The sequence below is a fragment of the Lonchura striata genome, chromosome 8, assembly GCF_046129695.1.
Source record: "Lonchura striata isolate bLonStr1 chromosome 8, bLonStr1.mat, whole genome shotgun sequence".
Taxonomy (NCBI): domain Eukaryota; kingdom Metazoa; phylum Chordata; class Aves; order Passeriformes; family Estrildidae; genus Lonchura; species Lonchura striata.
In genome coordinates, this window is record NC_134610.1 from 15,436,821 (window position 1) to 15,463,936 (window position 27,116).

Genomic DNA, 27,116 nt, shown 5'->3' on the forward strand with positions numbered 1-27,116 from the left:
CATGTAGGCTGACATTTTCAGTCCCAGGAGAAGACACATTTTTGTGTCCAGGGCCTGAAGGTTCTCACTTTCACCTGTGCAAATCCCTCATATCTGAATGGTTTTGCCTAGCTCAGTCCTACTCCAGGTCAGGAGAAGGGTCTGTCTCTGAAATGTGGTTCAGCACAGGGAGAAATCCCCTGGTCAGGCACTGTCATCCACCCAGCTCTTCTCTACACACATCTGCATTTTGCAGGCAGGAGCATGCTGCTTGCTCAGATGCCCAGAAATATCTGAGCAGACAGTGAGATTGACAGGCACATGGTGGGATGGGAAACAGAGGGAGAGGACTGGAGGGACTGGGAAATTAAAAGTGAGCTGTTTCAGAAAGCAAAGTCCATAAAATCTTTACAACTGGGGTGCACATGCAGCTTTGGGAAAACTATCTAGCTTGCACAGGAGCACTCATCTTCCTCCACTCCAGCCTTGTGTCAATAAAGGACAGCACAACTGAAACCTCGCTTCATTGCTTACTGTCAGGTCATGTAAACCTTTGCCATGCAGTCAAAGAAACCACACTGCTCAAGCAGCCCCATTTTTCAGAGCTGAAGGCAGCTGAAAGAAGATGATACTTGAGAAAACAATGGGTGGCTCAAGCCTAGACGGGGTCATGGATGGAGTCAGGGCAATTAGGAGGAAGTGCTCTGACCACAAGCACACGTTCCCTGTCACATCCACCAACAGACACATCTTCTGACATGAACAGGGATGTTATTAGCTGTTCAGACCCTGAAAACCATCCAAAGTTGACGGACCTTTTCCAAACCACTGGCCTGGGCACAAGATGCATCATCAGAGGATTTCCCTATTCCCATATTATCATGCTGCTCATTTCTGTGCATTATGTTATTTCTGTCCCTCTCTCAGAAGCCCTGGGTGCTGACCACAAGTGATAGCAGGAGAAGGGGCAAGGAGCCCTTGGAGCTTGGAGCTTGAGACTACAAGCTTTGGGAATTGGGCTAGGCAGCGTGGTGTCACAGATGAAAGTTTCCAAAGTTTCTGTTGCCAAGGATGCACAGAGTGAAAGATGCCAAGGTGCTGGGATGAGCTGAGGAACTGTAAACTCTTGCAACACTGTGTTTTGTTCAGTGCTCTGTCTGGGACTAGGTGGGATGTGGAAACTTGCCAATGACAGGGAGAGGGCATAAAGCTGGAAAAGGAGCTGAAGAGTGAAAGGCATGAAGATCACCACAGGACTTAGGCAGCCTCCCCAAGCTCTCTGATGGACTGCCCACCACAACTACAGCTGACTCACCAAGTCAAAATCAGGTGTATCAACTTTGATTTGAGATGGATGAGCAGGGCAGAGAAATCTGACAAGGATCTGTCTCAGACAGTGCTGGCAAGTGACCATGGGAAGTACTGTTTCATCTTGCAGCTGGCAGTGAGATCGAGGCTAGAAGAAACTTATTGTTCCTACCACAGTTCAGGATTTACAGTCCTCTTCCTGAGCATGGATTCTGCACTGGAATTGAGAGAGGGAGATCTCAGATTAACCTGAAGAGTCTTCCAAGGAAGATAAAATGATGCTATGACATGGAACTTGTCCCGTGTCTCACACTTGAGATATTCTTTCTCATTCCTGCCTGAACATCTGGGAAGATCGGAAAAACAGCACAGGAAAGCAGAGGGAGTTTTAGAGAAAGCACAATTGTTCTCAGATTCAACCCAAATGTGTAGAGAACTCTCTCTGTCCCATATTTCCAAATGACCAGTGACTTCAAGAGCTCGCTGCTGCCTCAATGCCTGGGGTGAATCCCCATTGCTGCTCTGTAGTTTAACAGCAGACACATGGTCCAAGAACACATGGATGTGGGACTTTTACTTATATTGGTCCAAGTCTTTCTCCAGTCAGAAATACTTTCATCCTACTGGATCACAGCTGACAGAGACAAATATCCTCCCTGCAGATGCAGGGAGGGAGGCAAAACACAAAGAATAATTTGAGTTCTGAATTTTTCCAAGCTGATCTGAGGCAAATTGTCCCTACATCTACCTAGGTCAGAACTAAACCTCATCATCAGTTTAAAATCTTACTGGCCATGCCTAGGTGGCTGGAGCCATCTGCAGAACAGGGGCATGCAGACAGTTGGAAGGACATCCAAGCAGAGCTCAGGGAGAGATCTTGAATTTCAATGTTGGTTGAATAAAATTAGCTGATTTTGCCAGTGGTCAGGCAGCAATCACAGCCCTGTTGAATGACAGAAATAACCAAGTTCCTTCTGCAGCCAAATTCCATGACACCTCCACAAAGCTGACTTACACCATCCATCACAACATCTGCTGATGTCCTTGGGAAGGGGAGAGGGTGTAGGTCTCCATCCCACCCTGGGTTATTTTTACAGCTGGGAAAGGAGGTGGTGAACCTGGACGAGAGGGTTGGAGACTTTTCTAAGACAGCTCACAAAAGCTGTGAAATGAGAGCCAGAGTTTAAAAGGCCCCAGATTCCCCAGATCAGCAGCTTCAAACGTGTCAGTGACAATGAACCCAGAAGGTTCATATTCCCCACAAAGGAATTTCCCTGGTTCTGCCCAAGCAGACAAATAAAATCTCCCAGCAAAGTACTTGTCACCCATTGGTGTAGAAGGGTGAAACAGATGCTTAGAACTCAGAAGCATCTCCCGCCATCCTGGAGGACACAGCTTCAGGGGTTAAAGGCAGAACACTGACATAGAGACCACCTCTGACATGCAAACCTTTTGCCTCCATTGACACAAGACTTCTGGAAAAGACCCAACCAAGCACAGACAACAGAGCTGTATTGATTTATATCAGATGAAGATGGGTCTCTTGAAAATCAATTCCAGGTGAGCTGTGTGGAGCTGCCCAGAAGCTGTTTGCCAGTTTCTCTCTCTCTCTCCATTCCCTGTTGCCAAAATGCATTGAAGTGGAGATTCACAGGCAACACAGAATGGTTCCCTCAGGAGGAGCCATTCCACACATGCCTTCTCAATAAGCAGAGTGGCAGTGTTTAGAAACCAAATTGGTCATCGCTGGCAATTGTAGAAACAGGCAAAAATAGCAGAAAAAAAATTTCACAATTTCCTGCATATTTTTCCCAATTGTTTCACAAAAAAAATGTTGGGTTATCCAAAAGAGAAGAATGGCTTAAACAAGCAAAACATCAGTAATCACCTGCTTTGCTAAGTGTTTGTAAATAACATAAGCTGGTTTTCTTAGCCAAATGTCATTCCTTTCCACAACCATCACTCCCTTCTCCCAGTTACTCACTGTGACTAATGGGAGGGGAAAGAGATTGTTGTCCTATTTTCTCCCCAGTGGATTTTAACCAAAAACTTTCATTTTAGTTGGAACACACTCTCCTGGCCTCCTCTTTGCCCCCCCAGGATGGGTGACACCATCCTGTCTGCAGCACGAAATCCTTTGGCTTTGGTCACTCAAACACTCTACAAAAGTAGAAGATAGAATCTAACTCCCCAGTGGCAAACTGGGGGTGCTCAGACAAGACCTCTAAGTTTGTAACACTTCTCCAAGATGGCCAAGGTTCCTCAGCACATCCTTCATCAAATTCTCAGTTCTGCTAATTCAGCTATCAAATTTGTGTTGGAGGGGACAATTGTTTATGTTTTGGAGGTTTTTTTCAGGGCTGTAGATCTTGCCAGTAGAGTCTTTAGAATAAGAAAAGAAAAACCCTCTGAATCACTGCCCAGAAACTCAATCCCAACAGCCTCCTCCCAACCTCTGTTTACAAAATTATAAGCTTTCTTTGTCCTAACCATTTTCCTGTTACAATAATATTCTTCATTTTCTATCTGACTTTTTTTTTTTTTTTTTTTTGGTGCATGGAAAATATGATTTCATTGTGAAAGGAATTCTTATGAATCAATACAGCAAAGAAACCCAGAGATGTTTGCAGTAAATCACTCTCAAAGTAGAGACACATAGAAAATGAGTTACAAGAAAAAGTAGATAATCCCAAGCCATTTCCAGATGGAAGGAGGTTATATTTTCCATATAGTATATCTGTTTTTTGTGTCACAAAACATGCTGGTATTTATTTAATGTATTTTTTCTTTGTACCATGGAGTTATGATTATCTGAAATAAGTTTCCAAAAATGACAAACATTGGCCTAGTTTAGGTAACAAATGAAAGAATTGAGATACTGAGTTCAAACCAGCTAAGGCTCAGCCCTTGTGGAAGTGAAGAGCCAAGTCCAGCAGCAGAATGTTGACTCCCATCCCCTGAGATTCCCTCCACTTCTGGGACAGTAATGATAAGGGGAGAGGTCCAATTTTCCAGTGCTTTGCAGTTTCTTTCACCCACTTCCCTGTGGCTAGCACAGATGACATTTGGAGCTAGGCTGCCTTCCCCCCTTCAGTGAAGTGAACTGTGTCATCACCATCTCTTCGGAGAAGGCTTGGCAGGACTGAATGCCCAGCAGCTGGAGGAAGCCTCTGCACTGCTGACTTCTTGGAAGCACTGGACAGGGATCAGCCTGTCTGAGCCATGCATCAAACTGGGTGTTAGGTACCAAGCTGTTCTCCTAAAGGAGACATCTGAGAGGCATTTAGGGAGGGAATCATTGTGGCTGAGGGAGGCTGAGTCACATCCTCCTCGTGGTTCACTCATGCAGTGACCTAAAACTTAGACAGGTAACTAAGGGAACTACATCCCCCTTCCAAAAACTCCCTGAGACCTGAAAATCTGGTGAAAAATACTGGAACCGTGGCTCATCAACACTGCTGGAGTATAGCATCTTGCAAGGCCACCGAGAAGCCTGTGACACTAGTAGATACAACCCTGGACATGCAACCAAACAAGCAGCCTATAGAGAACCAAAAGTAAATCCAGATTCTTCAAACTGAGCCTAGCTGTGGGCAGACAGTAAAGGAAAGCTCCTGTGCAAACAGTTGGGGGTAAAATGTTCTATAAAGGGGAGAGAGATCTTGAATTTTAAGAGGAAAATCATTGTGGTGTTCACATAAATAAAGCAGCGTGGATCTAGGCTGCCTGTGGCAGGAGCCCATCTCCATCCAGGTTAGCTGGGTGCTGGCCCAAGAAGTCACTTGCACTCTTGCTGGTGTTTTCTGCCTCATTGTACTTAAATTTCTGGCTCCAACAGAGCAGTGCAGCTCTGCTGGTCACGTCTCACATTATTTAGATAAAGTGCCAAGAAAAAGAGCTGGGGTCACCACAAGCCACTTAGACAGGAGAATGAGAAGAGTAGTACAAAAGATGGTTTCAGGGAGTAGTTGATGTTGCAAAGTTCCCCTCCTTCATTATCAAATTAATGCAACATTCACAACAAACTTGTTGCTGGCTGTTCACAGTTTTGTGGAACTGGGTAAGGACTACAAGTATTATATATAGATGCTCCATAGAACTGAGCAAAGGAGGAGCTGGATTTTCATTAGAGTCCCTGGCTATTTCCCTGCTCTGAATTCCTAATCCTAATCGCACCGACAGGAGGTGGGACCCAGAGCCGGTGGCTACAAGAGTTTCCAAGAGTTTCGTGCTCAGCGAAATGTCCTGAGGGCATGACCAGGTCCTGAGCTCCTGCAGGTCCCTGGGCAGTGGAGGAGCACACCTTTTTCCGTGAGGTCGGGGTAACGGGCTTTGTATTTATGGTGGCCGGGCTGCCTCTGAGGCTGCTGCTCTTTTTTTTTTTTTTTTTCCCAGGAAAATCTGGTACTCTGGCTATTCCAGCCCGCTCCCGCCCTTAAAGACCTAACATTTTTTTTTTTTTTAGTGTGCCAAATAAATACACCAATATAGAAGAGGAGCAGCACCAAGCCTGGAAAGCTGGTCCGGGTCCGGAGGAAATGCCTACAGGAGAGGAAGCGTTTGTCACAGAGGCACACACCGAGCTCCAATAGCCAGGCTGCTTGCAGTCCTCTTTGGCTTCCAGCGGTCCCATCGGTGGGGACCGGCCGACCTCTAGTGGTGTGAGCCCACGGCGCTGGCGAGGAGCGGCTGCCTGCCTTCAGAGCACCCCCGCCGCCTTCTGCGCGCATGGGTTCCGTCTCTGCATTGGACAAGGTCCCACAGAAGTGGAGAAACCAAAAAGGGTGGGAGAGCGTCTGGGAGACCAGAGGAAAGCAGCCACAAAAGCTCAGATTTCCAGTATCACCTTGGGACTTGTGTAACCAAACCCTTCAGCATCTCCACCACGATGCTCCCCAAGGACTAGCGGCTCTGAGAGGACATTTGGTTAAAAAGAGGTTGAGAGAGAGAACAGAAATGAGACAACAGGATGCTGACTTCGCAGGGGGGTTGTGAGACCAGGAGGATTATATTTAGGGTCCCTGAGTTCACACCCCTTGCTCTGTACAATAATTTTTCTTTCCCTCATGCAGCAGCTTCTGACTCGTCTAAAGAGGGGGTGTCCCGCTAGCTCTCAGCAGTGTGAAGAGGAGGGAAGCCAGGAATGGGCACCAGAGCTCTGAGAAACCTCACAGCCAAACATTTTCTCCTGTCTGGAAGGTATTTAGGATCTCCCTCTGAGTGGGACTGAGGCTGGAGCTGGGGGTCCTTGGGAATGGACAGCCTTTGCTTGGTTGAGGCAGAGAGCAGCCTGATGGGGCAAGGCTGAGGTTTCTCTCACGTGGAAGTGTGAGCTATAAAGACGTGTGAAACCCTATCTTCAGTGCTATCCATATCAAAGATTTCAAGGGGACTGCTTTAAAATAGAACCTTGGCACAGGTTCCTGCTTCTCCTCACGTCTTACTGAGCGGCACTCTGCCAAAATGTCAGCTCGGCTACTCCACACGTCCCAGATATCCCAGGCATGTCCTACAAACCTTTCCGGTGCTCCCAGGGAGATCGCTGCCTCCACAAAAAGCCTCTTCTCTCAGCTGTGGCGGGTCCCAGTGGCTCCTGAGCGCCATTTCCCCAGCTGAGGAGCAAGAGGAGCATCTTCCCCGAAGTGCCAGAAACAAGGGCTGAGAACATACATCAAAAAGTCTCTAAAAACAGCACTAAGCAAATTGTCCACTCATTTTTTCCCTCCCACCCTGAGTGAGCACAAGTGAGGCATCTCCTAGGGACCCTGAGAAGTCCCACAGTAAGACCCTAGAGGGAACATAGAGACACTCCTCATGTCCTGAGATCAATCCAAGCTGTCTCAGAGGGAGAATAACCATAACGATTTTCTTCCATTCCAACTAGGCTTTCCTCCTTTTTTTTGCCCTTTTCAACCTAGTGCACTTGCAAAATCTAAGCCCAGAGAGGGAACCCACAAGAGCAGAAGCCTTTCAAGATTACCCCGAGGCTAGTGGGTGAGTATTTTCCCCCTGCTCTCTCAGTTGGAGGAACAGGCAAGATTGATTCAACAAAGATACCCAGCAGCACTGGAAAAACTGAGATCTCAGCAAAGCCAAAGGCGCTTGCTAAGCATCTCCTGTGGGGAGAGTGCTCTCACACAGCTGCCCCACAGACAGCCAAGACAACGAGGTGCCTCAGCAATAAACCACTCTTCTCTCTCCCCAGCCCTCTTGAGTGAATGCAATGCATCCCAGTAGAGCTGCGCTATGCCACGGCCGAGGTCGCTGCTGCACTCTGCTTTGATTCAACACAATGTCCCCTCCCACATGCTGTTTTCATTAGAGCCTGGATCTTCTGGCAAGGGTACTGTGCACAGTCATGAGAAGCTGCTCACTGGTGGCTTGTTTTATCCAGTTGTTGGAGGCATAAAACAATGAGCTTGCAAATATTTCATTCCTCCCCCGCACTCTTGCTTGCTTCTTACTTCCTCTCTTTTCCTTCTCTCTCTTTTTCTTTATTCTTGAGGAGAGAGGGAGGGGGGGGGGTACATGGGAGATAGTGCTGTGTCTTGGAATTAGGAGGGATGAGGGAAAAGAGATCAGAAGGGTGTTTTCTTTCCTGTTGTGAATACACGTGCATGTGAGCACACTTGTGTGTGTGTTTCACACATGCACTCTGCCAGCTGTCCAGCACCATCACAACCTGCAACATGTTTGTTGCCCTGACACAGGCAGGAAAGCTTAGAGCAGGACCCCTTGTTACCACCACTAGAAAGATGCCCCATGCTAAAGCCACACAGCTGTCACAGTGTCATCAAGACAGAGGCACATTCCTCTGTGCTTTCACTCTGGCAGGCCCAGACATGGAGAGGAGGGAGCCTGGAATCCAAAAGGATAACTCCCATTTTGTGATTGAATGCTCTCTTCCCTGCCTTTGACTGGGAAACTTCTGTTGGGAACAACTGTCATTAAGACATGGTGATGCCCCAAGCCCCAGGTGATGTGATGGGTGAGGAAGGATTGGTTTTGACTGGAGACAAACTTCATGCCTGTTTCTGCCTGAGCTCTGTGTAAGGATGGGAGGTTAAAGCAATGGAACAGGGCAAATTTGGGATGGCAGCCAAGAGGCAAGAGGGTGTGACTCACCCTGTGACCATCAAGGCATGAGGAGGCAGAGGACAGTTCCAAGAACATGTGGGTAAAGCCAGCTAGAGGCCATCTGTGAGGTAGCTGGAAGCAGACAGGCAGAGCATGAGTGAGGTGGTAAATGAAGAACCACTGACCATGTTAGAATAAGAATGTTGCCCTGTTGTGGGGCACAGAGATTGTGAACAAATTGCTTCACATCCCTGCACGACTCATTTCGCTTTCTTTAGCCTGGCTGTAGCATGTTGGGACTGCCTGGACTCTTCTTTGTCACTACTTCATGTCTGCCTAAAACTTCCAGCACAAGGGGCATCCAAGGAAGGACAATGACATAAAATCATAGAATAATTTAGGTTGGATGCTAAATGATCCTAAGATCCTAAAATCCTTAGATAATTGAGTCCAATCATTAACCCAGAACTGCCAAGTCCACCCGTAACCATATCCCTAACTACCATATCTACCCACCTTTTAAACCTCACTGGATGGTGACTCAGCCACTGCCCTGGGCTGCCTGTTCCAATGCCTGACCACAGTTTTGGTGAGGAAATTTTCCACAACATCCAGTCTAAATTCCCCGGGAGCAACTAGAGGCCATCTCATCTTGTCCTATTACTTGTAACTGGGGAGGAGATTTCCCCCCACCTGGCTATAGCCTCCTTTCAGGTAGTTATAGAGAGTGATAAGGTCGTCCCTCAGCCTCCTTTTCTTCAGGCTAAAGACCCCCAGCTCCCTCAGCTGCTCCTTGTAGGACTTGTGCTCCAGACCTTTCACCAGGTTCATTGCCCTTCTCTGGGCATGCCTCTGGATATGGTGAGCATCAACTAACCAGGGAGAAGAGACCTATCTAGTGCTACTTTGACTCATCTAAGTTTTTGAATTAGACTGCTTGCCTGATTTGCTTGGACTACATGGTTCTATGGGAGCCAAGGCTGCAGGGAACTGCTATGAGGTGGGAAGAGTTGCTGGCACTGAAGCCCTGCACAGGGACAGTCTTTGGGCTGCACTCTTCTGAAGGCAAGCAGGCTCTGGCAGAGGCTGTGCAAAGCACACAAGTCTGGGAGAAGCAGTGCTGGGAGTGCTCTGCACCCAGCTCAAAGTGCCCTGACTGCATTTGCATCCTGCAGCCACCGGGCTGGCTCCCAGCCCTTTTATCTCAGGGATGTACAAACCCATCTGCCTCTCAGGATCTCTCCATCTCAGGACATCTCCTTACCTATACAAACCCGCGTGTCCGGGTTTTGTACAGATGAGATAAGAGCAGAGCAGCAGGAACACAATTCAGAGGTGTGCTTAGGAGAGGAGCCACAGAAGAAGCTGGCTGCAGGCAAGGAGACATCACCTCCTGCCCGGCTTTGGGCGTGCAGCAGTCCAAGGCCTCCATCACTTGGAGACACATCCCTGTAGATGGAGCCAGAACCTCACAAAGCAGAAGGACAGCCCAGTCCTACTCATCACCCTTCTCCAATCGCTCTGCTCTGAAAATAGAGTAGCCCAGCCCCTGTCCTCCCTCTCCGCTTCCCTCTCTCCCTCCAACACAATCCAGGGTTTTGTCTTCCCTCCCTCCCCAGATCAACCATTCCCGAGTGTCACATTGTCCCTCTTTCTTCCATATTTAACCCAAATTCCTTTCTGTTGTCTTTTCATGTCCACCACAGCCATGGAGAGTGGTAATTCTTGAACCCCAGGCTGCATGTTGATGCCCTTCTCTGAGCAGTAGCATCCTCCTGGGATGATGATGATGCCCCCAGAGTCATTTCTGGGCTGTCTTTTCTTACCTCCTTTTCTTATGATGGACTTCACCAGGCCCTGCTGGTTTGGATGGCAGCCCTCTTCCTGGTCTGGTGCTGCTCAGCCCGTCTGTGTGGCCATAGGAACCCCAGACAGATGGGCAAAGGGCCCTTTACCTTTCTATCAATCTATCTGTGTCCCCATTGCATTGGCTGAGCCACCCAGGGAAGCAGTAACTCAGCAGCAGCATCCTGGACACCACAGCAGGGTTTGCAGCTCACAAGGAGACATTTCTGCTTCCAAGGGCATGGCATGAGCACAGGTAACACCAGCCCCAGGGTGGCTTTTGCCCACATGAGGTCTGCTCCACCCTCCCATCCTGTGGAATTTGTCTGGTTCCTGGCCTTTGCCCAGACATGATACTCAGGAAAAGCCATATTGTATCATACTTTCTTGTTTCCCTTGAGGATGCTTCTGGAGGGTACCCAGCACTGCTGAGAAGCCTGGGAAAGAATAAAAGTGAAGGGAGATAAAACACCTCCATCCCCACCACCATGACCCTAGTTTTGCTCCAGATCTGAGGGCTGCTTATAGCTTAGTCAACCAAAATAATGGGGGAAGAGAGGAACAAACCCACCACCACAGCTTCTCAACACAGGGTTTCCTGACTGTCTGGCAGCATACCCATCCTTTTCTCTTGAAACAGCAGGTAGAGGGAAGAGAGAAACTTTGCCACCTTTCACAGCCCCACAAGAAACACTCCCTGGATGGCCCCAGGTCCCCAGAGCTGGGGCTGAAATGAGAAAAACACTGATCTAGGAGCCTGAAGGTGAGGATTCGATAGACAAGGGGAGATGCAACAGGGGCAACATGAAGCCAGTGAGACCTGCCTTTCCAATGGTCACGTCAGAACCACAAGCCTGGCCTGGGTACAGCAGCAATCTGCAAAGAGAGAGACCCTGAAAAGCCTGTGCTGTCAGAGCTGGCGAGGGGAAATGGATGGCAGATAAGAACATGTTGAGGAAAAACACAAACCAGAAGTTCCGGAGGAATTTTGGAAAGGAAATGGGGAATTAACTGCAGAAAAGGCGGGGGGATGAGAGGCAGTTTATGGCTTGCAACAAATAGCCCGTGTGCACCACCTCGCCAGGCACTCACTGCCTCTCCTCCCTGCCCAGGGATACTCAGCAGAGGCCATCCCAGCCAGGCAGGAACAGCAGGAATGGGAAAGTCGCTGGTGCTGGGTCCTGGGGATTCCAGTAGGAATCAGGGAAGAAACAAAACTAAGAGAAGCTGGGAAGAAAATACCATCCCTGCAGTGTCAGAAAGGGCGAGGAGGCTGCAGGTCCTGTCTTGCCTGCAGGTAGATGAGAGACAACTGAGGCCAAGGCTGGCAGATGCCAGGTACTTCACGAGGTTCCGTGGTGCAGCCTGGCTTGGAGGGCACTTGGTTGCTTGGGTGCCCACCCACAGCCCCACAGCTATTTCAGAGAAACCATTCCATCTCCGCCCCTTTCCTTTTTTACCTCTCTTGCCTTTGCCTCCCGGCACAAGCCCCACAGCACGGGGTCCCCACTCAAGCAGTCCCCGCAATCCGCCCCTCGCCCTGCAGCTATTTTAGAAAAAGGCAGGAGGTATTTTTAGTGCTGCCGGCCCCCAGGAGAAGCTCTGAGCCTCTGAGCCACAGCAGCGCTGGCGCCAGAGAAACTGCCGCTGCTCTGGCTGACATTTCTTGTATAATTAAACTCAATCCATCCAGGGGGCTGGGCCTTGGCCACCAACTCAGCAAGGAGGGGAAGGAGAGGAGCCAGAGAGCCAGGGGCTGAGTGCTCTGACAGATGCTGGGAAATGCTCTGCAAATGCTGGAAAAGCCTGGCCTGAGACTTTGGGGGAAGTTTTGCCACGCACAAGGGAGCAGGATGACTCTGAAAGGCATAGGGAGTGGGATTTAATGGGAGCAGAACCCAAACTTGCCATCTCAGCAAAGGCAAAGACCCCACACAAGCATCATCCCGTTCCCTTGCGAGAGATGGACCCAAAAGGGTTGCCCAAGGCTGGACAGACAGCACCTAAAGGCAACCTGGGAAAAGCAGCAGGACTTGAAGAGCACCCAGTGACTGCAGGGCAAGTCAGAGAGATCCCTGCTGGTAAACAAAAGCCCAGGCTGGAGCTGGAGCCGTGTCGGAAGTTTGGGGGCTGTCTGGTTAGCCAGCATCTGGTGAACACAAGCTGCGGCTGGAGGCTGACAAGCAGCAGCACAACCCCTCCTTCTTCCCACACCCACCGCCCGGCGTCTGTCCGGGGGCCCCAGTCTGCCATCGAGGAACAGGGGGAACGACAGCCCGGAGAAAACAGCACCCACCAGCTTTTCATATGGGTTTGTGTTTTGGGTTTTTTTCCCCCCTGTGCAAAAAAACCCAGAGCATTTATTCCTGTGCTCCCTTAAATTTCAAGTTACACTTCCAGCAATCCAAACACCAAGCTGGCATTCCAAGCAACAGTATATTTTATATAACTGGTTCTTTTTTTGTTGTTTTTACCACTTTATAAAGCAATACAATGAACTGCAAAGAATCCGACATCTGTACAATGGGAAGACAATAGCGGAGTGACATTCACACACGGACATGGTGCGACCGAAGCCATCCTTACACGCACGACAACATTATGGGCATAAAGATACAAAATATAATGTATTTTTTTTTTCCATCTATATAAATACACAGAAATGGGCGAGTCTAAAAGTTTGAAACTGTTTGTTAACACTGATTAGCAAATAAATCTGTAACATTCCCAAAGTAACAAAGACAACAACAACAACAAAAAAAAATAAACCCCACGCATAACACAGCGGCGCAGGATCCGCCAACAGAAACGTCATATTGCTTCCTTTTTTCTTTCTTTTTTTTTTCCTTTTTAAGGAAAAGAAAAAAAAAATAGTAACCCCAAACCAACCTCGCAATTTGCAAAACAAACGAACAAAATGAAACAAGCCCCTGCGGGCTCCTTTGCTGTCTGATCATCCTGCCTGCTCCAATGGGAAGGGTTGCCTTTTGTTGATGCTGTTGTCTGGGGTTTTTGGGGCAACTGGTTTCTTTACCTGCCCGACCTGCTGGGTGGGGATTTACTCTGCGCTTTGGTTCAGGCGGTTGAATTCACTGAAAAATCAATGCCCAGAGGCTGGGTTGGGTTTTGCTCCCTACCTGGTTTGTTTTCCATGTGTAATTTGACCAGGAGGCAGCCAGCAAATGTTGTGTTCAGAGCAACCCCAAACTCTGCTCAAAACCATGAGCCCTGCTGTCTCCAGCGGTGATGAGGGGCTGGTGAAGACCATGCAATGGTACATCCCATCAGCAGCTGATGATACGGATCATTTCCCAAAATAGCTCCCAGGGGCAGAGCCAAAGGCAGCCCCATTTAATGGGAACCCCACATTTTGTGCATTGCAGGTGCCACTGAGCAGGACAGACAGCAAATTACCTCTCCAGGGAGCATTTCCCAATAGACAGCAATATCAACAGCAAAGGCAGGACGGGCTTCTCCAAAGAACAAACTGACACAAAAAGGGCACGTACATTAAATTTACACACACACAAAAAAAATAATATATATCTATCTATATATATATGGGGGAAAGTGCGTTTTTAAGGATATCTTTGGCAAGAATATATGCAGTTCTTTGTGTAGGAAGGAGGGATGTGTGTGTTTTTGTGTGTGTGTGTGTGTGTGTGTGTGTGTGTGTGTGTGTGTGTGAGCGAGAGAGAGATACCATCCGGCTGCTGACAACGGCAGTGTGATTACAACGAAACATATGCTGGGCTTAACTCGTGCAAGCTTGAATCTCAAATAGTATGACTGCACTTGAAAAAAAAAAAAAAACACAAAGAGTATTTCCTGTCCCTTTCATAAGGAAAAAGTATCAACACTAGGTTCCCGCCAGCCCCAGGACCTGGGCAATCCTAAATGCTGCTGACGGTCTCTCCCGGGGACAGAAAGGGTTGTTACACCTTAAAACCTTCTTTTAAAAAGGAACTAAAGGGGAAAAAAGTGCCTTTAAAGGGAGCTGATAAACATCATTGGAAGGTGATTAGCTGTGTGTTAAAAAAACAATACAATCATCAGATGATTTTGTTAGTGTTTGAGATTTGGATACAGTCTAAATTTTCAGCTAGTGGGTTAGTGGGGAAGCCGGGAGAGGCTCAGGGCCCGAAGCAAGTGTGATGCTATTGGCAGGTACCTGCTGGGGTTGGCTTCTATGCAACATCTCTGGGGTGCTTAGATCTGCTTCATTTGTATGGGGAGAAAAAGAGAAATAGGAGTTCCAAGCACCAGTTTCCAAGGCAGCAGATTAAAATAAAATTACATTATTATAATCTCTTCTCTTAGCAGTGAGAAAACCAAGTCTGAAAAATAGAGGCTTTCAAAAATATATCTTTATATATCTATAAACACAGTGTTTTCTCTGATGGGTGAATGGCAGGATGAGGAGATTACGGGTGAGATCGTCTCTTGTCTCGCTTGAATTTCGCAGAAGGAGGGAATCACTTTTTGGAAACATCAAAAATTAAAATATCTCTGCATCTGTGCGGCCAGGGAGCCAGGGAGGGGGAAAGCCCCCCCCAGAACCTCCTGTCCCACCACCATCTCACAACCAACTCCTCGCTACCCCTCCTCTCACACTCCAGTACATCAGCACAGCCTGTGGCCCTGCAGCCCTGTCTGGCCGCCCACGCCGCTCACTCCCCACGCACACACACACACAGACCCGCACACACGCACGTCACACAGCCACCCCGGCACAGGGGCCCCCGCCTCTTCCCCCATCTCTACTTTGCCTTGCTCCAGATTTTCTTTTAACATGCAGGTGTTTCCCCAGGGCAGGGGAAGGGGGGGATACAGTGGGGGAGATATGATGCGCAGAAAGCGATATGGCAAAAATAAATATTTTTGGAGCGTAAATTTAACCTTTTTTTTCCTCCTTAAAATTTCATTAGCTTACAGTATCTTGTCAGTATAGCTTGTATATATAATATAGCTATCAAGGCAAGGGTGGTCCACGGGAGACAAGCTCGCCAGGGGACTGCAGTGCTATGTGTCTAATTTTTGTCCCCAAAAGACTATCTGGGCCACTTTGCACTGAAAACTTTACCCAAAAAACCTCTCAGAGGGAGTGCTGGCAGCAGGGGGCTCAGCAATGATCCCACAGCTCCAGCTGGGCCATTCCCCCTGCCCTAAACCTGCACATGTGACTGAAACATCCTCTGCCCCCTCCCCAGCACCATAGGGCCAGGACCTCCACCTGCTGCACCCCCACCATGACCTCTCCCCTGCAGTGGCACAGGGGCTTTCTGCCCCTCTCTCCACCCAACTTGCCCTCCTCATCTACCTAAGGGAAAAGCCAAAGCACTGAAATCACTGCAAAACTATGGTGCATTTCAGGGGCACAAGCCTCAAACCAGATGGTTTAGGGGGTACACATGCGTCAACCAGGGTGGCTGTCAGAGGACCTGTTACCTCCCCACTGAGCCAAAGCTGCCCAGCCACTGCAGGTCTCTTTACTATTTTTTTTTTTCATTTTCTTTCTTCTTTGTTTTTTTAACGTGGCCTCCAAAACAAAAGGAGAAAAAAAGCGCCTGAGTTACTTGTAGTCGTTTGCCTTTCGTGCAACTTGAATGTCCATGCAATTTAAAAACCGCTTGCGTGTCTCCGAAGAGCTAGATAGGGGTAGCCACGGGTCTGCTGCTTTGCACAGGGAACCCACCTGTGCCAGCATCCGCTATTATTATAATCATTATTATTATTACAACTATTCCTTTCCTTTCTGTTTTGCTTTTTTTGTGTTAAGAGAATGTGACAGGCCGCAGGAGAAAACTGTCAAATGGGACTAGTGACAGGAAGGAAAAGGGGAAGATGGGAGAGGAGGCGACTTTCTGCATCCTCCAGGTTCCTGGGGAGTAGCCACCTTTCCCAGGCACTGGGTGGCAGGAACCCCCACACCTCCTCACAGGCTGGGGGGCACAAGAACCCCTGGGGAAAGTGGAGAAACAGCATGAACCCCCCTCTCCAGTGGGCTCACAGTGTCTCATCTGTGACTGGTGATGGGCTCTGGGTCAGCAAAGGTCAGCCCATGGCCAAAGTTCCCCAGGGATTTGAAGGTTCAGGACCAATTTCCCCATGTCCCCAGCAAGTTACCAGGTCATGAGCAGGTTTTAGGGGAAGCACAGGGACCAGTGAGGACCCTCCTCTGCAGCTGGACAAGGGAAGGTTTCTGAGAGCATCTCCTCTGGTGTCCCATAGATGCAGTGCATGCCATTATCTCCTACAGGTCAGTTCAAACACACAGCAGATGGAGCTGCTGGGATGAAGCTTCTTCCATGGGTTTTGCTAGTTGCCTCTTTTTTTTCCAGATGGAAAACACCAGTCATGGTCCCACATTCAGTCCCAAATGGATGTCACCACTTGAGGCCATGATGCTGAAAGCTGGAAACACACCTCTCACTGCCGCCTTTGCTTTGGTCACCTTCCCTGCAATGGGACACGCATCCTGTCTGGCGTGACTTTGTGGCTCTCTTTCGTAGGTGCGTGGCTTTGGTTCCTCTACGTGTGTGTTTGGCTTGTGTTGAGTTTTTAGGGGTTTTGTTGGTGTTTTTTTGTTGTTTGCTGTTTTCCTCCAAAATTCCAACCCTTTCCCCCCCCCCCCCACCCCAATTCACTTCCCTCTCCCACAATGCACTTCCTAACACTCCTTCTCGGATCAGCTCCAAGTCCTTCTCCAAAATTCAAGAATCACCCGCAAGTGCCAGCTCATCTCTTCTGGCCGGAGCCAAGCATGACCCTGGAGACAAAGTTGACGATGGCTGCAGCTGGCTGGTCTGGGTCCAGCTCAGCAAAGAGGTGGCAGATGTTGTCTGTAGTGCTCCCTTGCTTCCTGGCCACAAAGCCAAAGAGCCTGTGTGGGGAGAAGGCAAGAGGCTCAATATTGCTCCTGCAAGGATTATTGACGTCCTCTTCCAACAGGGTTTTGTCCCACTTCCCCTCTTTAACATCCATCTCTCACAACACAGAGGGATACATCCCAGACCAGCCTGCGTGAAGGCCCATCTCCTCTTCTCCTTGCTGCAGTTTCTTTGAAGGCCAAGTTTCAATCATTTCTTGACCCAACTGCCCTTGCTCTGAACATCTCTGCCACCCTTCCCAAGTCCATCCCAAGGAAGGGACCTTCCAGATGATCACAGCATTGCCTTGGTTTGGCCTCTTGAAGCCAGAGGTGAAATTGGCTGACCATTGGGGTAGACCCTCTAAGAGATTAAGGCCATGCAAGGACACAGGAAGCTGAATGAGACCATCTGGTTATTTCTGTCTGTCTCTCCGCTGATGAATAAAATGTCCCTTATTTTTTTTTTTCATTAGAATGTGCAAACTCAAGTTATAAATACAGGGGGAACAGAATGTGAGACAGGCCCAGGCTACGGTATTTCTAATTGGGGAGGGGAAATATTCCAGCAGCTGGACATCCTAATAAAAACCCCTTCGCTCACACAATGACTAAAATTAGTGGGAGCTGGCCCCTGCAAATGGGCTCAGCCAACAGCTCTGTGCTCCCATGGGTCAGGACAGGAGGAAAGGGAAGAGATGACCAGTAGCTCACATGCCATCAGCATAACCCCAGGTCTGCTCCATAAGCTGGTTCCCAGTTATTCCCCAACTCTCCCAATGCTGGGAGAGTTTCCAGTTTGGTCAGTTCAGCAAGAGTCATGACTGCTCTGACCAGGAATTTGGGGCTAAAATATGCATCCAGAGTCCCAAGACTATGTTCTCATGACTGGGAGAAATATTCCTGCAGTGAAGAGCTGAGCCCATCTCAAACACAGCCAGGATGCCCTGCACAGGGCATCTCCCAGCCAATGCCCAAACACAGGCAGAAGCTACCTCGACAGCAGCTGGGAGGAATCTGCTGGGAAGCACAGAAAGTACTTACTTGGCAGGGCCACTGCCATCTGTTTTAGTCCACCTGCAAGGAGAAGAGAAGGTGTGAGAGATGGTCCCTCCTGTACCCCACAGAGAGACAGGGCCATGATGGGGGCCACCACACCAGTGCTGGAAGGCCAGCCTGGCTTTGCACAGGCTTGACTTTATGGAAGAATTGTGCACCTCAGCATGAGGTGCTTGGAGACACCAAAAAGTCACCAAAAGAAGCTGGCATTGCACCACAGTATCCAAGAGGACCTTGCATTCCTGCTCTCTGCAGGAGCAGAGGAGAGAGCAAGTAAACACACTGCTCCAAGCTTCCCAGGAGGCTAGAAGAGTGAAAGGGCTGGGGGTTCATGTGCTCCCCCCAGGTTAGGGCACTCACTTTCGTTCCTGGGGGTCCAAGTCACAGAAGGTGACGGTATTGAGGGGGTAGTGTCTTCGGAAGAACAATCTGAAACACAAAGCAGGGAATATCAGGGCCAGGGAAGCTCCACCACTGTCTCACCACAACCCAGCTCCACCAGCCCAGGGGACACTGCCACAGGTCTCCCATAGGATGTTCCAAGAGTCAAGGACAAAGCCCAGCCATGTCCATGACCAGGTTGATGCCAGCAAAGGGACATCCTTCACCAACACACTTCCTGAATCACAGTCCTATTGTCTTTGGGAATGAGCCAACAATGGCTTTTGGCCAGAGAGGTGGCCACGGAGGCTCTTACTTCCTCTGGTTGTCCGTTAAGGTGATGCCTTGTGCGGAGACTTTGAAGTGAACAATGGTAGCCGTGGGTGTGGGGTCAGCCACCAGAGTCTCAGCAACAGCCTTCGAGATGGCCTGGGGGCCCGTCAGAGACTCCATCTCCACGGAGTTGATGAAGAGGACATTGCAGGCTGGAAAAGGAGACAGCAGACATGGAGTCAAGCAGTATTCCAAGCCAAATTCACCCCACAACAACCCCTCTCAACTCACCTGCACCCTGTTTGAGGAGGTCCGTGGCTGAGTTGGTGGCTGATGCAGAGTCTTTCTTTTCCTCCATGGGATCTAGAAGACACAGGATGGTTACTGGTGCTCCCTGCTTGGAAACCTACCCCCTCCCTGTAGGCTGTAGGAGAGATGCAAAGCCTTCTGGTCCTAGTTCTTACCTCGGTCAGGAATGACCAGCTTGCAGGGCAGGGCCAAGGGTGTGATGGAGTGCTGGTACACCAGCGCTGAGAGACAGCCTGGGGAGAGAGGGAAGATGGTCAGCACAGGGCCAGTGTTGCCAGATGAAGAATTGTTTGCACCTGCTGGGTTAATACAATGATCCTTTCACAAAATCACTGGGCTGTGGAACCGCAGAATCCAAAGTACAATAACCATTAACCAAGGAAAGGAATAAGAAACTCCAGCTTTCCCTGATTAGGTCACCATTGCTCTGCATGGATGGAAGCAGGCTTTTAGGTGAGTTTCTTCACTAATGGTCCTAATGCCACGTGTGGCAATTCCTCTCACTGAAACCACCAAGTAGCCCTCCACAGACAGCTCAGGGAGGGGACAGAGGTGCCAGGGCCACTTTAGCAACAAAAAAATGCAACAAAGGTCTTCATACAGCTCCTCAGACAACATTAGTAATGGAATAAATGGAACAAGGGGAGCCCCTACCCTCCACCCGCCCAGCAGCATCAGCTATCCTATGTGTGTGTAGAAAGGTATGTACCTATGCATACAGGCACATTCGTGTGCTGCCATGGGTGTGGATGAACAGAGGCTACAAATGCCCACAGGATTCAGTTACACAGGGACAAGAGGCTGTAACAGGCTCTCCCAGACAGTTCTGCTTTGACAGCATGGCGAAGGCAAGGCTCTCCCAACCCAGCCCATGTGGGAAGCACACTCGGGGCACTTACCAAAATTAGGCTCGTTGGGACATCCTTTTAGTTTCACACCTCGTGAGCTAGTCTCGATGAGGAAGTGCCTCACCAGCTCGTTGGTCAAGTCTCCTGGGAAGAGACGAGATGTTTTCACACCAGAGGCATGTCTGGTGCTCCCCTGTGCCCTAGGAGGCAGGGATCCTGCCACATCAGCACATACCCAAGGGCACGACCAGCTCAGCAGCCCCAGCTGCCCGCTCACCCTGGCTGAGCGATGGAAAGCATCTCAGCGTGGGAAGGAGAAGGGCACACAATACCTTTCTTGTTCTGCTGCATGACTGTGGGAGGCGGAGAAGCAACTTTCATGGCGAGGCCATAGGCTCCCCGGAAGGAGTGGCTGTCTCGGATGATGAAAGCCCCTGGCTCCCTGTCCTTCAGCAGGGCAATGGCTGCAGGAGAGAATGGCAGAGCTCAGGGATGATGCATAGTGAGAAACAGCACACCCTCAAGACACCAGCAGGTGTGGGTTGGGACAGGGTGCCCCAGCTCCACATCTCATAGCCAGGCACCACAATGTTACCGCACCTCCTGCACATTTGAGTGGGTTGCCAGGCTCATCTCCCCCCAAATCCACTGCCCTTGTGTGGGCATCTCTAGTTCCCACTCTGCCTATCTCTGAGCAACCAAGTACTGGAGAGCAAGGAGGAGCCAAGGCCCAAATGCTGGGACCATCCCCCTGAAGTCATCCTGCCACCTTCTTGTTCTCCCCACTCATTTTAGCCATGTTTCCAAGATACCTCTGAGCATTATCAACTCGAGATCCAGGTGTTTTGCACCCAGAACTGCAAACATAGATCCACTGCACACTGCAGGGACTGGAGCTCCTCTACCAAGAGGAAGATTTGAAGAGCCCACATCTCACAAATCTACAGCTGAATGAGGCTTCAACCCCCATCTGCAGCAGCCTGAGCAGTCATTATTCACACCTTCACTCTCAACCCAATCCATAAAGGAAATCCTTGCTAATCCCTGTGATCTTAGACACATCCCAACTTCAAACCCTGCGTCATCTACTTACCCTGCTCCCTAGAGATGTCTGGTTTGTACCAGTACTTGGAAGTATCCTGCACAAACTTGACATTGGCACGAGTCTCGGGACTGATGTCTGCAGGAAAGGGAAGAAAAGGCAAGAAAAAAATTAAAAGATGCTGTATCTGAAACCCTCCATCCAGCCAAAGCATTAATACATCCGCCTCCTTTCAGATCCAGCACGTTGCACTAACCTCAGCCCAGTTCCCCATACCCAGACAGGCTGATCACTACCTGGAGCTTATGGGGCTGCTGGGCATCTAAAGCTAAATCCAAGCTCAAGGGCCCTCAAAGGGCTGTGTGTCAGATGAGCCCCTATGGCACACAGCAAGAGATGGAATGGGAGTTCTTAATTTAAAAGAAGCTGGCCAGGTGGAATAAAAGCTGTTGGAGGAAAGAGCTATGTCTGGAGGTGCCGGAGAGATCCTGATTTCAGAGAACCTTCACTGCTCTCTAATGTTCAAGATTTGGATCACACTTCATAAAAACATATTTCTTCCCTTATCTTTGCTCTGTGAAGAGGAACTGGACACCCTGAGCAAAGCAGCCCCAGCCCCAGCCTGACTGTGCCTTGTTCAGTGCCCACCAATGGCACAGCCCCAACGAGAGCTGGTCCTCTGGCTGTGAAGCTGTCATTTACTCAGGCAACATTTACAACCACCTGCTTTCCAAAAACAACCAGGCAAACAACCAAGACGATTGGATAGCATCTCTGCTGGAGACACTTTATCAGCCCTCAGCAATCTGGTCACCTTCAGAGAGGCAGGGGGCTCACTCCCCTCTCCAAGCTGCTTGTTAATTGTTAAGGGGTTTAATTGCTCGTGCTTCCCTGCTGGGAAAGGTCCCAGGCCACAGGAGTCACAGGGCAAGGACGAGTGCCAGAGTGCCCACAAAGGGATGCCTGCTCAGCAGAGAAACTGGCCCAGCAGCCAGAGCCACTGCTGCCCCACAGCTTTATTTCCCTGGTCCTATCAGCCCAATCTTGACGTCACCAAGGTGTCTGTAACCAGAGCTGGCAGAAGTGTACCCGGCAGGATGGCACCCAGGGCACGGCACCATTTGAAATGAGGAGGCAGCGCCGCAGCAGGATCCCAGTGGGGTAAAGCCCTCTGGGAATGGGGCCAAGAGGCCAGTCCGTCCCCACGGCAGAGAAAAATCGCCTCCAGGAGCTTTGATCTCCTCATACACATCTCTGGAAGCTGTTTGTGCCAGAGATGCTAGTCGGTGTTTTTCCTGTTTGGATTTGTCAGAAAGCGCAGGAAATGGCCCCAGCCCCAGCGGTGCCTTTGGTTTGCGGATGGACAGGAGGGGTAAATCAGGACATGGCTGCAATCCCTTTCCTGATGGCCAGCAAGGAGGAGGAGGGGAGAGCCCTCAGTAGGGCAGGGGGACACGGGGACCTCCAAGAGCATCCCTTACCTGGCATGGAGAACTTGGAGAAGTCCGGCAGAGTGTGGGAGAAGGCGACGGCGCTCCCACCGCTGGGGCTGGACATGCCGCTGGAGAGGGGCGAGGACATCTTGCCGTTGACAGTGGCATAGTTGGGGAGGCTGTTGGAGCGGTCCCCAGCTGACATCCGCCGCTTCTCAGGCAAAGCAGGCTGCGACGTGGGGCTGCCCTGGCGGTAGGCAGCCGAGTCTGGGGAGGAGGAATGCGGCGTGCTCGTGCCAGGATAGTACGCTGGGGAGACCGGGAAGGATGGCGTGGAGGGAGGCTGGTAGCCAGAGGAGCTGCTCTGCCGAGACAGCGTCAGGTGCCTTTCCTCTGGGCTGGAGTAGCCATACAGGGGGCTGCCAGGGGAGGTGGCTACCGCTGTTTGGTGCCTGGACAGGCTGGGGCTCCCTGGTGGGGCCACCAGGTTGCCATGGGCCACCACAGCATGCCTGCCCAGCCCGGGGCTGCCAGGAGCGCCACTCATGCTGGGGTTGATGGCTCTTCGCCCGAAGCCAGGGCTGGGCGGTGTATTCGTAGCCACTGTCCGGTGCAGGCTGCGGGGGCTCCCCGGCAGGGTGTGCACCCCCACCACATTGACCTGTGGCTGTGGCCGAGCTTGGGGTTCTGGCTGGAGGCCAGCTCGGCCATCAGGGTAGTCAGGGCTGCTGTATGCCGAGCTTGGGACCCCTCCTTGGACCATTGCAAATGAAGATGGAGACGAGTTTTGGTAGCTGCTGTGAACGGAGGGCATCTGTGAGCCAACAGGCGACCGGTACAAGGGCTCGGCTGAGACATGGGGAGGTGTAACCGTGCCATGGGGGCTGCCTTCTGACGGGTAGCTGCGGAGGGAGGCCCTAGGGAGAGATGAAGAAAGATAGAATTCAGCTCCACCACTCATTCCTGCTGCTGACTGGTACTGGCACCTTCCTGCATGTGGCACACAGGGAAACTGAGGCACAGAGCCAGTCAGCAACTTGGTTGTTCAGAAGCAACTGTGGGATAGGTCCAGCCAGCTTCATGGAAGCAACTAGAGGCAGCTTTACCTCCACCATAATCTCAGTTCCATCTCAAAATATGACTCTGGAGAACAGAGCCTTTTTCTAGTTCTGCTCCCAGCAAACACATGATTTATCCTGCCCTGCCAGACTGTGTGGATGCAGAACACCTCATGGGCAGGGTAGACAGGGGACAGGGACAATGGCTCCATCTCACCACAGAGGACTAATGCCTTAGCCAGGGCTAGGGGTTTGCACAACCCATCCCTCCTCCCACTCCAGGAGCCAGGTTCCCAGTGAGAGCTGTCTAAGGTCCAGTAACCACCAAGCAACCAGCAGTGACCTGGATTTCTGTTTCTTAGGGCACCAAAGCATACAGCTGGCCAGGATACCCAAACCCTGCATGGAGAGATGCGGGTCTTTGCAAAGGCAGTTTCCATGTGGGAAGAAGCAACATCCCTGGAGATGTTCAAGAAACAACTGAACATGGCACTTCACTTAGTGCTCTGATTTAGTTGGCTTGGTGATGTTGAGTCAAAGGTTGGACTCTGTGATGATCTTGGATGTCTTTTCCAACCCTAATGATTCTGTGACTCTGTGACTGTCATTCTAAGCCTGTGCACCAGCCAGGGTTCAGCCCCAGCCCCATCAGTCCCTGGGACATGCACCCACTGCCTTACCCATCCATGCTGTGAATAGGGCTGCTGGTGGAGACAGGGCTGGGGGCGATGAAGGAGCTGGAGAAAGTGCCATTCCTGGTGGGCACCTCTGGGCCTCCAGGCTGGGCAGGAGGCTGGGCAGCAGGCTGGGCAGCAGGCTGGGCAGCAGGCAGTGTCCCTCCTCTGCCCGTTGTGGCCGTGCGGGCCACTGACTCAACATAGCTCCTGGGCTCTGCAGCAAGAGAGAAGTGAAAACAGATGAGCCTACAGTTTGCATGGGAAGGGGGCCACACCCTTCCCAGGATCCACATTTCACGGTAGTGAAGGCGCTTGTGCTGACCTCCTCCAGCCATGATCCCTTTGCCTGCCACAGCCCCTTCACCCTGGTCTGAGTCAGAGTCCCTCCCACCCAGGATGCCACAGAGAACACGTCCTGCTCCCTGTTCATCCACAGCCCCTAAAAATAGAGCCCAGCCTGTGCTGTGCTGACTCACACAGGACTGATGACAATGCCCCGTGGTCCCTGCCCTCTGCAGCCCACCTCTGCCAGCCATCTCCAGCAGCAGACCAGAGGGCAACTCCAGCTATTTCCACTGCAGCATCCAACACTTTCACTCCCAGCCCAGCTTGAAACCGGAGCCCATGACCACGACCAAGAAAAGCAATTTTCCTTTAGAGCCGCCAAGCTGTCCCGTGCCAGGAGCAGCGGGCTGGGCTGGCCATAACTATCCATGGGAGACACCAGACCCAGTCCTCGCTCATACCTTGCCCCCTACCTCCTATTCCACCCAGGCTGGACCCCATCCCTATGACAGCCCCCCACAGGCCCTTCCAAAAGCTGCACCACAGGAAGGAGCTGCAGCTTCAGTCCCATTCCCCCAAGTCCCACAGCCACACCTCAGCCTGCACTACACAAGATCCACTGGCATCAAATCCTATGGGCCAGGCAGCCTTGCTGGTCCTTGGCTCCAGGCTGGCCATGCCCAAAGCAGTCCTGCAGTAGTAATTAGCATTACAAACATTATTATTGTTATTATTAGTCATAACAGCTGGGCTCTGGCTCAGTCTGCTGGCAAGCTGGCCTGCTCACAGTCAGCAACACCAATGCACAGCTCCCTGTTCAGAGCTGGAGCAGAGACATGCAAGGAAAAAGACTGTCATAGGTCCCACTCCTTCCTCCACAGCATCTCTGTGCCCCATCTGTCTGTGGAGAGAGGAGAAGGAGTCCCTCCCTTGGGATGATGTCCCCAGCCAACAACCCTAGGAAAGATCTGAGCTAAAACCAGACCTCTACACAGGCTGGGTACCAGCACCTAAGGCAGGACATCCTGAGTGACAGGGATGAGGCACTACCCAGGGCAGCTGCAAGAAATCCATCGCACCTTAGGTAATTAAATTAATTTCGCAGCTACTCACTTTTCCCCTTCCTAGCTCCCCAGCCCAGACTAAAATTAGCCAGACAGTACATATGAGTCACCCTGCAAGAGGTTAAGACCATAGGGCTGAGAAAATGCCAGCCCCTTCTAAAAAGGCAGGAGCGGGAGGCATGGGGGCTGTGCCACAGTGAGGTGTGTGGCCATGGTCACAGGTTCCAGTACATTGATTCAATACAGGACAGGAGAAAAGTTAGGAAGTTTCAGGCAGGATTTTTTTAGGTTGAAAAATCTGATCTTGCCTCCTTGTGTTTTCTTGGAAGGGACTCTGGAGATGGGAATATGGGTGGGAAAATAGAGAAACTCTGAGTCACCAAGGAGATGGGCATTTGTTTGGGAATCCCAAATCCAAGCAGGGCTGCATGCTGGCCAGAAATCCCCAGCACTGCATCTGTGTCAGGCTGTTTTAAAGCCTCCTCAGAGCTGACAGCCACACCCTGAGCTCCCACACTGCCAAAGCATCTTCCAAGCCCATACACAGGGCAGCCATTCCAGCCAAGATCTGCTAGGCAAAGCACGGAGGGACAGGGACTGCCCCACCTAGAGTGTGGCTCCTGGAATGTGTGGCTAAGTACAAAGGGTCCTAAGCCAGCAGTAAGCCAAAACAGCAGTCCCTTCTCAGAATTGTAGATTCAATACCCAAAAATATAATTTTACAGAGGATGAAGCAGGGCAAGAGGCCCATGGCAGCCATTCAGCCTTGCTTGGGGTCAACCATCATGCAAGGGGACAGAGATGCAGGACAGCTTGAGTTCCTGAGGGTTTAGTGGGAAGGAGAGGAGAGGCAATGTTTGAATCTTTGGAGGCTTAAAGCTGCACAGAAATGGTAAAGCTTGGGGGAACTTACGGGGTAAAAGCCTGTTTTTATCCCAGCTTTGCTTCCCTTAATGTATCCAAAAAGCCATCATTGAAAAATCAGTTCTGAAAGTGGAACTTTTTTTTCAAGCAAACACTTTCTCCAGTATCACAGAGTGTTCAGGTTTTGGTTGTGTGCATTTTGAGAAACTTCTAAGGAGAAATGCTGATGGCTGCTAGGGCTAGAGGAAGTACCACACCCACCAAGAAGAGACACTCTTTCCCCAAAACGCATCCTGAACATACAGTTCCTCATCCCAGCTCTGAGTGTGCAAAAATTCATTAAAGGAGGAAGCAAAACCACCCAACAACCGTTACCTAGCAGGCAGCACCCCAAGGAATCACAGCCACTCCCAAAGCCTCTGTCCCCACACGAGATGTGCCATCCCAGAGCCCACAGTGCCTGCGCCGTCAGCACAGCCACACTTGAATTGATGTCCCACCTCAGCCCCATCCTTGGCATCCCCAGAGTGGCACAACCCAGAGACAGGAGAGGTGGGGGGAATTTGGGCAGCTGCCTGACGAGCAGAAGATGTGCACCAGCTGCTGGTGCTGCACCGCTGCCCAGCTGGCTGTGCTGGCAACACACTGGTGGCCTCTGCGCCTGCTGACCTTTTGTGCTGCACTTTGGTTTATTTTTGCTCTGAATGGCAACAGCAAAGCCAAAAGGGGAGGGAAGGAGACTAAAA

At 50.5% G+C, this 27,116-nt stretch overlaps 1 protein-coding gene across 11 annotated transcripts in view; it reads right to left on the reverse strand.

Annotated features, from left to right (window-relative positions):
* Window positions 1-14,558: 14,558 nt before the first annotated feature.
* TNS1 (tensin 1) overlaps window positions 14,559-27,116 on the reverse strand; it is a 63,482-nt gene continuing 50,924 nt past the window's right edge. For all 11 annotated transcript variants that reach the window (XM_077784966.1, XM_021526201.2, XM_077784965.1 and 8 more), the window contains 11 exons: window positions 24,161-24,371; window positions 22,471-23,339; window positions 21,041-21,127; window positions 20,280-20,411; window positions 19,999-20,091; window positions 19,255-19,332; window positions 19,082-19,153; window positions 18,834-19,002; window positions 18,497-18,565; window positions 18,122-18,154; window positions 14,559-17,092 (listed from right to left, as the gene is read on the reverse strand). In XM_077784966.1, the coding sequence (XP_077641092.1) occupies window positions 16,948-17,092; window positions 18,122-18,154; window positions 18,497-18,565; window positions 18,834-19,002; window positions 19,082-19,153; window positions 19,255-19,332; window positions 19,999-20,091; window positions 20,280-20,411; window positions 21,041-21,127; window positions 22,471-23,339; window positions 24,161-24,371 (1,958 nt within the window). In that variant the 3' untranslated portion in view covers window positions 14,559-16,947. The remainder of the gene's footprint in view (window positions 17,093-18,121; window positions 18,155-18,496; window positions 18,566-18,833; window positions 19,003-19,081; window positions 19,154-19,254; window positions 19,333-19,998; window positions 20,092-20,279; window positions 20,412-21,040; window positions 21,128-22,470; window positions 23,340-24,160; window positions 24,372-27,116) is intronic.